The 14,528-nt window shown below is 50.8% G+C and overlaps 1 protein-coding gene across 7 annotated transcripts in view; it reads left to right on the forward strand.

The window, feature by feature from the left end:
• SNED1 (sushi, nidogen and EGF like domains 1) overlaps nt 1-14,528 on the forward strand; it is an 88,034-nt gene that overhangs the window by 33,945 nt on the left and 39,561 nt on the right. For all 7 annotated transcript variants that reach the window (XR_004176730.1, XR_002516458.2, XR_004176731.1 and 4 more), the window contains exons 4-11: nt 308-470; nt 2,135-2,260; nt 2,541-2,654; nt 5,380-5,493; nt 5,605-5,718; nt 13,695-13,820; nt 14,041-14,145; nt 14,402-14,515. Coding sequence is in view for 3 of the 7 variants with exons in the window: in XM_003908192.4 (XP_003908241.3) it covers nt 308-470; nt 2,135-2,260; nt 2,541-2,654; nt 5,380-5,493; nt 5,605-5,718; nt 13,695-13,820; nt 14,041-14,145; nt 14,402-14,515 (976 nt within the window). In the remaining 4 variants the exon portion in view is untranslated. The remainder of the gene's footprint in view (nt 1-307; nt 471-2,134; nt 2,261-2,540; nt 2,655-5,379; nt 5,494-5,604; nt 5,719-13,694; nt 13,821-14,040; nt 14,146-14,401; nt 14,516-14,528) is intronic.

A 14,528-nucleotide genomic window follows, 5' to 3' on the forward strand; every position in this document is an offset into this window, starting at 1 on the left:
GTCAGTGCTCCCCAGGCCCGAGTGGGCTGTGCGCACCCCTGCTCACCTCCGGGCCACCTGCTTCCTCTGGGGTCATACTTGCCCCTGGCCCCAGGGGAGGCCCAGGAGCCCAGAGGTGAGCTGCTGGAGGACTGGGCTGGGGAGCCAGGGCCAACCGTCTCCTTGGCTCCCAGGAACGGTTGGCTGAGGTCAGGACTTGGCTGGGAGGTTGCCGACCCTGGCAGGAACATGGTGGGGGCAGGGAAACCCCTCCCTCTGTAGACCTGGGGAACTGGCCTCCCTCACTCTGCCCCCACCCCACCCCCAGGCTGGCTTCAATGCGGGTGATGGGCAGCGTTACTTCAGTATCCCCGGCTCACGCACGGCAGACATGGCCGAGGTGGAGACTACCACCAACGTGGGTGTGCCCGGGCGCTGGGCGTTCAGAATCGATGATGCCCAGGTGCGCGTGGGGGGCTGCGGCCATACAAGTAAGAGGACAGAGGAGCAGCTTGGGGTGGGAGCGGGCTGAGGAAGGGGACTGATGGCAAAGGAGAGGTGGAGAGGAAGGGGGCTGGATGCTGACCGGGAGAGTAGGGGGACTTGGGCTCCAGCCCAGCCCGTCTCAGGCATGTGAAACTAAGGAAGGCCTGGCAGGTCCTGGAGCCTCTGCTTCCCCTGGAGAAGACCCCCCACACACACTGCTCTGGGTTGGAGGGAACTCTCTGGAGACTGCGGGTTTCAGGGGTAAAGAGTTGTGGGTCCTCAGGGGAGGAGGATCCCAGGGACGCCTCTCCCTGGGACCATGAGGTCTGTACTCTCCCCTCATTCCCACCCGGCCTCCTGCCTGGGCTCGGGGAGGAGAAGCATGTGGTCTCTGACCCTCAGGGCCACCCATGGGCAGGTCCTCTTACCGCCCAGGTCCTTATTTCTGCCAGCGGGCTTGCTGCTTGGCGGGATTTGGTGTCTGCTTGACAAACCCAAGCATCACATCTACAGGGGAGTTCCAGGAGTCCTTCCAGCCCAGAGTGCACAAATGGACGGGGTGGGTGTCCCTCCCAGGGGTGGGCACGTGGTCTGTGGGAACAGCCAGGGTGGCAGCAGAGCCGTGGATCGTAGCCCCAGCCCTGCTGCTGTGTGGCCTCAGGAGCCAAGGAGCCTTCGAAATCACTGTTTACACATGGGGCCAGGGCAAGCAACTGATCCGCTCCAAGGGGGCTGCGCCTCACAAGCCCTGCCAAGCCTTGGGCCACAGTGAGGCTCGAGCTGGAACCTGCCCCAGACTCACCTCCCAGCCGCCAGCATCTAGGCTACCGAGAGGGGAGAAGGGGCTGCTTCTCCACAACACTGAGTCCCCAGAGGACACGACGGGGGTAGCAGATGTGGGCGCACCAATGTCGGGGCGGAGGCGGGGTGCAGGCACCCCACGGGGTGAGGGGTGAGGGGTAGAGAGTGTGGGGGCGGGGGGGGGGGTGCAGGTGCGCCACGGGGGGGGGGGGGGGGGGTAGAGGCGCGCCACGCAGTGGGGAGAGCACCGCGCGCATCGTGGGAAGAAGAAAGATGCAGGCGCGGGCGGGAAGAGCCATCTGAGGGCTGCAGGTGGCGCCGCAGCGGAGACCCGAGGAGCCCGAGCTACCCGCACACGGGGGCGCGAACAGGCCCCGCCTGCATCTGAGCTTAGGGAGTCGGGCTGAAGGGGCGGGGAGCCCAGGAGCTGCCACCCCCGGCCCCAGAGCGGGACAGAGCCCTCCCGCAGCCCCCGGCCGCACCCCCTGCGTGGCCTGCCTTGTCCCAGAAACGTCGACCGTGACGGCTGAGCGCCAGCCGCAGGTTTTCCAGGCCAGGAACCCGGGAGGGGCGCCAGGAGCGCTGGGAGGGAGGGAGGGAGCAGGAGGGTGCTGGTGGGAGTCGCTCCAGGGAGTCCGCCCCACAAGAAGCCACATTCCCGAGGCCACGCCGACAGCACCAGCACCGCCCCTGCTCCCCTGCTCCGACCTAAAGTGAAACCTGAAACCTGGCTGCTTTGCTGCGGTCACCCGGACACCCAGAGGCCAACCTTCTGGGTCAGGGGAGGGAAGGGAGATGCGGATGGGAGTGGTTCTCCTGCAGAGTCGGAAGCGGCGGCTGAGGCTCCAGCCCCTCCCTGTGTCTGCAGCCTCCGTGTGCCTGACCCTGCGTCCCTGCCTCAACGGTGGCAAGTGCATCGACGACTGTGTCACGGGCAACCCCTCCTACACCTGCTCCTGCCTCTCGGGCTTCACGGGGCGGAGGTGCCACCTGGGTGAGTGGCTGTGCTGGGCTCAGGAGGAACGCTGTAGGCTCCGCCAGCGGCCCTGAGCGCCCAGGGGTCTCTGTCCCCAGGGTGTGGGTGACTTGCTTAGGGGACCGCTGGGGAGCAAACGCCATGGTCCCCTGGGGTGAGCACCACAGGCGCGTGCAGTTGCTGCCCTCTCTGAGCCAATCTCGGGCTTGCTCCTCCGTCCCTGGCCCAACCCGAGGCCTTGGAGGAAACTCCTCAACCGGGTTCCTGCCGCTGAGGCCTCAGCCTGCCCATGTTTCAGACGTGAACGAATGTGCCTCCCAGCCCTGTCAGAACGGCGGGACCTGCACTCACGGCATCAACAGCTTCCGCTGCCAGTGCCCGGCCGGCTTTGGGGGACCCACCTGTGAGACAGGTAAGAGGAACCCACGCGGGCCCCCGTGGCCCTGCTGGGTGCAGATAGCAGAAGACACAGCTGGACAAGGCTGAGGTCTAGGAAGGTCCGGCAGCTGCGCGTGCTGCAAGGCGGACAGCCCAGAGAGGCCACCCTCGGGGAGTGGAGGAGCCCGGATGCCCAGGGAAAGGCCCATATCTGGGTGGGGGGCAGGAGCCATGACCAGTCACAAAGGCTTCCTAGGCCATGGCATTTGGACCAGGGATGAGGCCTCAGAACAGGCCAGTGCCCAGGTCCCAAACCAGGCCAGGGTCAGGGCCAGACAGGCACCAGGGCCTGGATGAGAACCCGTCAGGGAGTGTGGGGGGGCCGTCAGACCCCCTCTCAGCCCAGGACTAGCTTGAGGGGAACGTGCAGTGCTTTTGGGGTCAGATGGGCTGGCTGTGGGGCAGGAAGGGCACAGCCACACGGTCCCTGCCGCTCCCTCCAGCTGCTCCTGGATGCGGTTTCTCTCCTGCCCCCGCCTTTAGGGAAAGGGGGTCTCACAGCCTAGGTGGGGCCTGGAGTCCCTCTCCATCCTCACTGCTGCTTCCAAACCTCTGCTTGCCCTCCCAGTTCAGAGCCCAGCTCTTTTGAAGCAGCTGTCATCAGAGTCGGCCTCTACTTACTGCCCTTCCGCCAGCACCTCTTTGGACCCCTCACCCATGCCCTTCACCCACCTAGTAAAGAAAGGTGGACACCCCCCCCCCATTCCTGCTCTCTGTCTCACCATAGGGCTCTGCTCAGGGAGCTTTGCAAAGGGAGCCCCTAAAATCAAAGCACTGTGACCTGCTGCTTCCCACCCGGCTCAGCCAGGTGTGCATGTCCTGTGTGACAATCACTTATAAAAACATGTAATAGATTGTTTAGATCAGTGTGTTCAAATAGTGACTATATCAATATCTCAGTCTAGAAAAAACAATCCTTATCAGATATTTATGGTCATGGGAAGTTTTTTAAAGTATTTCATTCCAGCGTTTACACATATTTGTACTGGAGAGAACTATAGTTGAGTGGCAGTAAGGGACTTTTGCACCTAAAAGTACATTAGAATCAAATTCTGCAGGAATACAACAGAAACGTGACTTCAAGGTCCAAAGGAGCAAAGCACAATTCCCACCCGGCGAGATGGGCTTGCCAGTGTGTTTACAGATCACACATGGGTGACAACACAGTGACCCCAGTTATCCCTTGTTCCCCGGCCCCTGCCACTGTCTTCCCATAGCCACTGTTGGAGCAAGCTCCATGCAAAGGAGCCTTTCTTCATCCAGAAACTCCTGCCCTGCTTGCCCACGTGTTCTTGACATGAGACGGGTGGGAGTCAGGCTTCTGTGGTGTTGGTGCCATGGCAGACTCAGCCCTGCAGGCTTCTGTCCCCTTGGTAAAGGCCAGCGAGGCCGGCAATGTCTCCTTCCTCTCGCTCAGTGCTCTCCCTGTGCGGTGCTGGCTGGGGGCCTGGCTGCGGGAGGACCCAGGCCTATGATGAGGGTCCCCAAGGGTGACTGAGCAGAGCTTCCCAGGAACGGGCTGCTCCTTGGCTATGCCCCAGGCTCCAGGAGCCCCTCTGTGACGTACAGCCTGGTGAGGTCCCCTAAGAGGGCTTGGGGCTTGGTGCCAGGAGGCTGGTTCAGGTCTTGGTTCTGCAGCATGTCAGTTGTGTACATGGCCTTGAGCCCTGAGCCTTGGCTTTCAGTGCAGCTGTGGCACAAGCCTTGGGTACAAGCCTTCCCCCCTGCGACCCCCCCCAGAGGCTCCCTGGTCTCAGAAGCCACCTTGGCCCCCAGAGCTCATAACAGCAGGGGCACCCACAACTACAGGCAAGGGCGTACGTTCTGCTCCACCTACTGGAGTTGGGGTCAGGGAGACAGGGATCACCATGTCCCATCAGCCACCTAAGGGCTTTCACACCTCCTGGGGGAGTGGTCAGGCCCTCCTGTCTCTTTCCTGTGCCGAGGAGAGGGCCCCACCATTCCCCCATGACTCCAGGGAGGGACACACGTTCTGGCTATCACTCCGGTTTCTGAGTTTGTTTGGGTATGAGCTGTCAGTAAGACAGGGGATGTGGCTACCCCCTGCTTCTGGCTCTGCTGCCTGGGGGCAAAGGAGAGACCTGGGATACCTGGGCCAGGTGCTCTGGGCTCAAGGAGGGTCAGCATCCGATAAGGAGGCAGGGCAGAGGGTGGGCTCCCCTAGCTCACTCCCACTCAGTAGCGGGGGACCAGAGTCCCTTTGCCCTAGCTGTTCCTGCACAGGCCATTGCCTGCCCCACCCAGCCTCTCGCCCCAGGGGCCACTCCTACACCGTGGGTGCTGCACACCCTTCCAAGCTCAGTCACAGCCTGCATCCTCGACAACAGCTCGTCACAGTCCGCTTGGAATAAGAGCCACCTAGGGAGGGACTGTCCCCCAAGAGTGGGAGTGGGTTCCGTGCACTCCCATTTGCCCCTGCCCAGCATATACACTCCTCCCTCCATCCCAGGTTTGCTGAATTAGACCTAGTTCAGATGGAGCTTCAGGTGGCCAGTCAGGACTGTCTGGCCAGGCCTGGCCTCTTCCTTGCCTGTTGCCCCCTCAGAAACCTGCCTGCCAGGCCCCCCTGCCCTGCAGGCCCATCGGGGATGGGGCTCAGTGTACGTCCCAGGGGTTTCTGTCCCATCAGGTAACCACAGCTGGGAGTCTATCATCCTGTCTATACCTCTTCACTCTAGCCCAGTCCCCCTGTGACACCAAAGAGTGTCAAAATGGTGGCCAGTGCCAGGTGGAGAACAGTTCTGCGGTGTGTGTGTGCCAGGCTGGATACACTGGAGCAGCTTGCGAGACGGGTGAGTGGCCTGGCTTCGGGTTGGAGAGGGGCTCCTGCCTGTGGCCAGGTGCTGGGCACAGGGTGGTCGTGGCCTGGCTCAAGCAAAGCCCCCACCTCTGCTGCCCCTCAGATGTCGACGACTGCAGCCCTGACCCCTGCCTGAACGGAGGCTCTTGTGTTGACCTAGTGGGGAATTACACCTGCTTGTGTGCAGAGCCCTTCAAGGGACTTCACTGTGAGACAGGTAACTGGCCAAGTGCCTGGAGCCCGCCATGGCTGATGGTGGCCTTGTGCCGTGAATACCACCATAGCCACTTTCCCCTTCCTGCCTCGCCGTCTGACTCACCTCACACCTGCCTCTGGGGTGGGGGGATGCCTCTGCCCGCTTCCCACTCCCCAGCGCTTCCCGCTCAGCCTGGATCCTCAGCCACCAACTGCAGGGAAAATAGGAAGCAAAAGATGGATGCTGCCTCCAAGGTGCTGTGTGAGGCTGAGCAACCCCTTCCCCTCTCTGGGCCTTGGTTTCCATCTGTGAAGTGCCGGGAGGGATGACAAAGTTCCCAAGGCTCTTCTTCCAGCCTGGGTGACTCTTGACTTTTTAACATCTTCCTTTCCTACTCTAGAACCCTCAGCACACAAGGGAAAGTAATGGGAATCAGAAAGAAAACTGACCTTTCACTATTTTCTATTCTATTTTGTATTGTTTAACTGCTAGTTGTGACTTGTTAGAGGAATTAAAAGGCCAACTGGAGATTACAGCCCACGGTATAAAAATGGCTTTCGTGTCTGATTGTTGCACCCGCCTCCAGAGGCTCACCCGCTGTGCCGACCTCTATGGACACAGCAGGTGCTGCTTCTCTCCAGGGAGATGATAAAGACAAACTATTCAGGTTATTTTTATTTAAAAAATTAAGGAGGGAATTCTGTTTTACCCATAAGACACAGAGGGTCATGGGCCCTCCATCAGTCTTTGCCGAGGGCATGGGAGGCCAGGGTGTGTCCTGAGGGGAGGGTGGTGCTCTGCAGAGCAGGAGCAGGAGGAGGCAGCCTCACCTATTTGGCTGCTTTAAAGTCACTGTTCCATGTCACAGCTCACTTTGCCCGGATTGTTATCTAAATATCAGTGTATTTCCCTAAATTCATGTCAGGAAACAAGGGGTTTCAAAAGATTTTTGCAAATAAACCGTGTTTCGTACAGAATAATAATGCAAGTAGACGTGAATAATAAGAAACAGACTGGCTGGGTGCGGTGGCTCATGCCTGTAATCCCAGCACTTTGGGCACTTTGGGAGGCCAAGGCGGGTGGATCACTTGAGGTCAGGAGTTCAAGAACAGCCTGGCCAACATGGTGAAACCCCATCTGTACTAAAAATACGAAAGTTAGCCAGACGTGGTGGTGCACACTTGTAGTCCCAGCTACTCGGGAGGTTGAGGCTGGAGAATTGCTTGAACCCAGCAGGAGGCAGAGGTTGCAGTGAGCTGAGATCACACCAATGCACTCCAGCCTGGGCGACAGAATGAGTGGAGACTCTGTCTCAAAAAAAAAAAAAAAAGAAGAAGGAAGAAACAACAGACTGACACTTGTGCTAATGTAAGGGCTGACTGACTGTATTACAAGGCGCAGATGCTGACAGTCTAATCAGGTCTGACTGGAAGTTGGCCACAAATTGAAGACTACAAGAAAGAGTTTCTAGTCTTCTGCTTCTAGCCAACAAGAATTAACTGCTTTTGGAATTTCCTTCTCACTGTCATCACCTAGAAAAACAGACAAAATTTGTGAAACGCCTTGTTCAGCCATTGGATAACAGACAGCACAAGCCTGTCATCCCTGAGAAAAAGGAATCAAATGAGGTGAGCCCTACAATTGCCCCAGATTCTGCCTGGGGTAGTTTCCAGGCCACTGTGCTGGGAGGAGGAACTGAGAGTCCAGCAGTCCGTCTGAATTGAGGAGACGAAGATCCTAGTTCAGTGGCTACAGGATGGTACTCCTGAGGCAGGAGGGAACATGAGATCAAGAGGAGACCTCCCTGAATTTTGGCTCAGTATCATCAGGCTCAGGATGAAATCCGCAAGGCTGGGGAAAGAACCACTAGAAAGCAGTAAGTCAGACAGTTCCTGGAGCTCAAACAGGGCTGGTAATCTATTGTGTAGAGTCATCAGTGGGGTGTCACTTTAGTAGTGCTGAAATAAGACTAATGTCGACCTGCCCTAGCAAATCTTAAAGAAAGCGTAAAAGGATCAAACTGATCCTAAGTCATTTAGCCATGTGCCAGAATGAAATCCTATATACTCCTTAACAGGAGTATATCAGTAATATAACAGAATCCAGAACTCCAAAATACCCAGTCAAAAATTATCAGGTCTACAAAGAAGTGAAATGTAACTCACAGCCAGGAGAAAAATAGATCAATAGAAACAGGCAATGATAGAATTAGCAGATACAAATGTTTAATTATCTATTACGAATATACTCCTATAATCAAGATTGTTGAGAGAGAAAAAACATAATAAGAAGTAGAAGGTATTTTTTAAAACTTGCAGAGATGAAAAATATATCTGAGTTTTTATTTTTTTATTTATTTATTTTGTTTGTTTGTTTTGTTTTTTGAGACGGAGTCTTGCTCTGTCGCCCAGGCTGGAGTGCAGTGGCCGGATCTCAGCTCACTGCAAGCTCCGCCTCCCAGGTTCATGCCATTCTCCTGCCTCAGCCTCCCGAGTAGCTGGGACTACAGGCACCCACCACCTCGCCCGACTAATTTTTTTGTATTTTTTATTAGAGACGGGGTTTCACCGTGTTAGCCAGGCTGGTCTCAATCTCCTGACCTCGTGATCCGCCTGTCTCGGCCTCCCTATTTGAGTTTTTAAAATACACTGAATAGTATTTACAGCAGGTTAGATATTGCAGAAGGAAAGATCAATGAACCTGAAGAGTGAAACAGAACAATTCAAGATGCATCACAGAGAGAATAAGACTAAAAGAAAAAGAAGAGATCTTCAGCAGCATGCAGAAAAGTATTAGGGTAATAGGATCCACGTATCTGGAGTCTGCGAAGGAGGATGGAGATGGGTGTGGAAAGGAGTGTGACAGAAAAAGTATGTGAAGAAATAATACCCAAACGCTTTCCAAATTTGATGAAAACTAAAACCCACATTTCCAAGAAAAGCATGAAGAAAACCACACAAAGTCAAACCATAATCAAATTGCTGAAAACCAATGATGAAAAATCTCAAAAACAGCCAGAGGAAAAAGCCACATTACATACAGAGAAACAAGAATGACAACAGACTTCTCATCAACAACAATGCAAACCAGGAGACACTGGAGTAACACCTTTAAAGTACTGAAAGAAAAAAACCATCAACGTACTGTAGTGTATTACCAGCAAAACTACATTTCAAAAGTTAAGCTGAAATAAAGACTTTTTTACACAAACAAAAATGAAGAGTATTCATCACCAGCATACCTGCATTACAAGAAAATGTTAAATGAAATTATTTAGACAGAAGAAAAAAAAAAAAAAACTGGTACCAAGGGAAAATCTGGATCTACGCAAAAGAATGAAGATTGTTAAAAATGATAAATATGGCCGGGCGCGGTGGCTCAAGCCTGTAATCCCAGCACTTTGGGAGGCCGAGGCGGGTGGATCACGAGGTCAGGAGATCGAGACTATCCTGGCTAACATGGTGAAACCCCGTCTCTACTAAAAATACAAAAAACTAGCCGGGCGTGGTGGCGGGCGCCTGTGGTCTCAGCTACTTGGGAGGCTGAGGCGGGAGAACGGCGTGAACCCGGGAGGCGGAGCTTGCAGTGAGGAGATCACGCCACTGCACTCCAGCCTGGGAGACACAGCGAGACTCCGTCTCAAAAAAAAAAAAAAAATGATAAATATGTAGGTTGAAGACTTTTTAATCCCTTTAAAGATAATTTTTAAAATAAAATAATAAAGCTTATAACATGTGCAGAAATAAAATAGATGACTCCAATAACAAAAACCAAGGTGTGCAAACTTTTTCTGTAAAGGGCCAGGTAGTAAATACTTTTGGCTTTTTGAGCCGTATGGTCTCTATCACAATTCAACTCTACCATTGTAATGTGAAAGCAGCCAGCCATAGACAATACATAAATGAATAGGTATGGCTGTGTTCCAATAAAACTGTACTTTAAAAAATTGATGGCAGGTAAAATTTGGTCTGTGGGTTATAGTTTACCAACTCCAATGTAAAAGATAGGAAGAAATGGAAGTATAATATTGTAAGGTCCCTATATTATATAAAGTGGTATAATGTTGTTTGAAGGTAGGCTGTGTAAGTAAAAGATACACATTGTAAACCCAAAACAACAAGTGAAAAATAATAATAAAGAATTATAGCCAATAAACCAATTGTGGAGATAGAAATTGAATCCTAAAAATACTCAATCCAGAAGGCAGGAAGAGAGGAAAAAAAGAAAGAAGTGGGACAAGTGAAAACCAAAAGCAAGATGATAGGTTCAATCTAGTCATATTGGTAGTTACATTAAAATTAAAATGAGTAAACATACAAATTAAAAGGCAAAGATTGTCAGATTGAATTGAAAAGCAATACCCAACTATACGCCATCACAAGAACCCACTCTAAGTATAAAGACACAGATAATTGTAAAGTAATAGAATGGGTTTCTGTTCTGAGAAAGATAGAGTAAGCACAGTCTACCCCTGTCTCTCCCCCACTGAATACAGCTACAATCCTGGACAGAATGCATGGAGTAGCTATCAGAGGACTCTGAAAAGTCAATAGTAGCAGGTGGATTGGGGAAGAAGACCAAGCTTTGAAGTGCCACCAAACCAGTGGTGAGTTTACCATTGTTTGTTTTTTGCTTCGGTATCCCCCCAGCCTGGACTCAAAGCCACCTCAGAACCAGAAGTAAGCCTCCACATGGACAAAAAGAGTGCTCCAGGAGAAGCCCTCTAGTCCAGCTTAAGAAGCAGGGCTGACAGTGCAGAAGTTGGGGAGTCCTCAAGTGTCTTTACACTGCGAGGGAAGAAACCTTCCTCTCCAGTTGGAGGTGCTGTGGTTTCAAAGGGGTTGGGTATTGTTTTTCCCTTTCCTGTTGTTTTTCCCTTTCTCTGTCATCCCATTACTTGGTCCCAGCCATGAATGCCATCATTATAAAAGTGGCACGGTAAGGAAGTAAAAGCCCCAACATTTTTGCCAGAGGACTGAAAAAGGTAGCCCCAGAAAACTGGAAAGTACTGGGGAAACTGTGGAGGGTGAATCTTGGGACAGCAACTCCATAAAGTTATTTATGAACTCCTGAGCTCCCCTAAGTTGGCAGAATCTGTGTAATCTGATCTAAAATTTTATTGACAATACCATTTATAATTTGACAATACAATTTATAATGGTATGGTCAGTAAACCTCTAAAGTTGAAAGACTTTAGTATAAATCTAATAAAACATTAGAGAATTTGTATGCTGAAAAACTACAAAGTGCTGATGAAAGAAATCAAGATCAAGTAAATGGAGAGACATACCATGTTCATGGATTAGAAGACTCAACATAGTAAATATGGCAGTGCTCTCTGAATTGATTTACAGATAACATGATTCCAACAGAGGTCTCAGCAGAATATTTTGTGAATGTAGACAAACTGCTTCTAAAATTTGTATGGAAAGAAAAAGAATTTAGAAAACCAAGACAGTTTTGATGAAGAATGAATTTTGAGGAATCACACTACTGAGTATTAAGATTTACTGTAAAGCCACAGTGATCAATTCAGTGTGATATTGGCAAAGGAGCTGACACATGGATCAATGAAACAGGAGAGGAAATTCAGAATTAAACCCAAACAAATATGGCCAATTAATTTTTTAAAATGATTTAAATCCAATGGAGAAAGGATAATCTTTTCAACAAATGGGATTGAAACAATTAGATATACATATACATATATATATATAAATATATATATATAACCTCAACTTAAACCTCACACCTTATACAATGATTAACTCAGAATGGATCAGAGACCTAAATGGAAAAACATAAAACTATAATATTTTTAGAAGAAAACATAGGCCAAAAAAAAATCTTTATGACCTGGTCTTAAGCAAAGTATTCTTAGATGATAAGACAGCAAAAGCATGATTCATTTTTAAAAAACAGATAAATTAGACTTCATCAAAATTTAAAACTTTTGCTTTGTGAAAGACACGGTTAACAGAATAAAAAGACAAGCTACAGACCAGGAGAAAACATTTGCAAAACTCATACCCAACAAAGGACTTGTGATCAGAATACATCAAGAATTCTCAAATCTCAACTGCGAGAAAACAAACAACCCAATTTTTAAAATGGACAAAAGACTTGAACGGACACTTGGCCACAAAAGATATATATATGGAGGTGAATAAACAGATGAAAAAATATTCTTGTCATTAATATCAGCCATTAGTGAAATGCAAATAAAAGCCACTACAAGAAATCACAACAAACCCAGTAGAATGTCTAAAAAAAAATACTGACCTGGGGTAAATACAGAGCAACTGGAACTCTCACACGTTTTTAGTGGAAATGCAAAATGGTTCAGCCACTCTGAAAACAGTTTGGCAGGTTTTTTTTATAAGGTTAAGTATATGCTTGTAATACGACCCAGCAATCCCACTCCTTGGTATTAACTCTAAAGAGATGAAAACTTATGTTCACACACAAATCCATATACAAATGGTTATATTATTTCTATTTATAATCACCAAACTCCAAAACCCAAATACCCTTCTCTGGGTGAATGGATAGACAAATTATGGAACCTCTGTACAGGGGAATACTACTCAGTCATAAAAAGAATCAATTATAGATAAATACAACAACTTAGATGGATCTCAGAGGCATTATGCTGAAAGAAGCCAGTCTCAAATAGTATATCCTGTATGGTTCCATAAATGGCATTCTTCCTAAAACAAAACTATAGTGATGAACAAATCAGTAGTTGCCAGGGACTGAGGGGTAACAGGAGCTCTGCGACTCTGAAGAGATAGACCAAAGAAGCCTTTTAGGGAGATGGAATGTCCTGCATCCTGATTGTGGTGGGGGCTAAACCAATCTATATATGTGTTAAAATTCATAGAGGTGTAGTGAACAAAAGTCAATTTTACTGTATACTAATTTACAGAGACACATTTTGAAAGCATATGAAGAAATTGAACATCTTTTAAAAACCAAAAAGTAGCTGGCGTGGTGGTTCACCCCTGTAATCCCAGCACTTTGGGAGGCCAAGGCGGGCAGATCATGAGGTCAGGAGATCAAGACCATCCTGGTCAACATGGTGAAACCCCGTCTCTACTGAAAATACAAACATTAGCTGGGTGTGGTAGGGCGTGCTTGTAATCCCAGCTACTCGGGAGGCTGAGGCAGGAGAATTGCTTGAACCTGGGAGTTGGAGGTTGCAGTGAGCCGAGATTGCGCCACTGCACCCCAGCCTGGCAAGAAAGCGAGACTCTTGTCTCAAAATAATAATAATAATAACAACAACAACAACAACAACAACATTAGGTAAACACTAATCAAGATAATGCTGCTGCAGTGGCTACATTAATATCAAATAAATTAAACTTTAGAATAGGGAATACTGCTGGGAATTAGGAGGGATCTTTTATAATGATAAAGGGGTCAATTCATCCAGAAGACATAACTCTAGATATACTTGTACCTATTAACACCTATTCACATGAAGCAAAAGCTGAACTGCAAGGAGAAATAGGTCCATAATTATTGGTGGAGATTCACTCCCCTCTCAGTGGTTCATAGAACATGTCGACAGGACATCTTCTCTGGTGCTTCTTGTTTTGTCCAATCCTGGGTGGTTTCTCTGGTGCTTCTTGTTTTGTCCAATCCTGGGTGACTTCTCTGGTGCTTCTCGTTCTGTCCAATCCTGGGTGGCTTCTCTGGTGCTTCTCGTTCTGTCCAATCCTGGGTGGCTTCTCTGGTGCTTCTCATTCTGTCCAATCCTGGGTGGCTTCTCTGGTGCTTCTTGTTCTGTCCAAGGAAGGAGCTGGGAGATGCTGAGCTCCACGGGGTGCAGCACGGCTACAAATCCATTTCCAGAAATAAGCTTCTGGCTTCAGTTCCACTTGGGAATGAGAACAGAGGTGAAAACCCAAATGTGCCATTGGAGCTGGGCGGGGAGACCACTCTCCCCACGCTCCCTGCGTGGCCGCTGGTGACCGCTGTTGTTCTTGCAGGAGACCACCCAGTGCCCGACGCCTGCCTCTCGGCCCCTTGCCACAATGGGGGCACCTGTGTGGATGCGGACCAGGGCTACGTGTGCGAGTGCCCCGAAGGCTTCATGGGCCTGGACTGCAGGCAGAGTGCGTCTGGGCTGCAAGGGCTGCCGTTTTAGGGCTGGGGCAGGAGACCCAGGGAGGGCCCTCCTGTGGGTGCATGCAGGAAACACCCCGAGAAGAAACGTGTGAGTGTGCATACACTGCAGTTTGTATGGGAATTGGTCAGGAGCAGGGCAGGGTCTGGAGCGAGGGTGCCATCTTTCTGCGCCCCCACATGGGAGGCTCCTCCCTCTCTCCGTGGCAGGAGTCCCCGATGACTGTGAGTGCCGTAACGGAGGCAGATGCCTGGGCGCCAACACCACCCTCTGCCAGTGCCCCCCGGGATTCTTTGGGCTTCTCTGTGAATTTGGTAGGTGCCGAGGGCACCCTTCCTGCCCTGTCCCTGAGCATCCTCATAACCGGGAAATGAATGGTGGCTTGGGCTGGGGTCCACAGGTGCGGACTGCCAACCATTGGTTCTACGCCCACCCCAGGAGGGCCTGGGCACAAGAGTGCCTGAACCTGTTGGGGCCCCTGGGTCTTGGGAAGCCCCATCCTTGACAAGGACTCGAGGTCTGCCAGAAGACATGCGGGATATGGGATGGGGCTTCCTCCTTTCTCTCCAGAAATCACAGCCATGCCCTGCAACATGAACACACAGTGCCCAGACGGTGGCTACTGCATGGAGCACGGTGGGAGCTACCTCTGCGTCTGCCACACCGACCACAATGCCAGCCACTGTGAGTAGCGCAG

Source organism: Papio anubis, chromosome 10, assembly GCF_008728515.1.
Source record: "Papio anubis isolate 15944 chromosome 10, Panubis1.0, whole genome shotgun sequence".
NCBI lineage: Eukaryota > Metazoa > Chordata > Mammalia > Primates > Cercopithecidae > Papio > Papio anubis.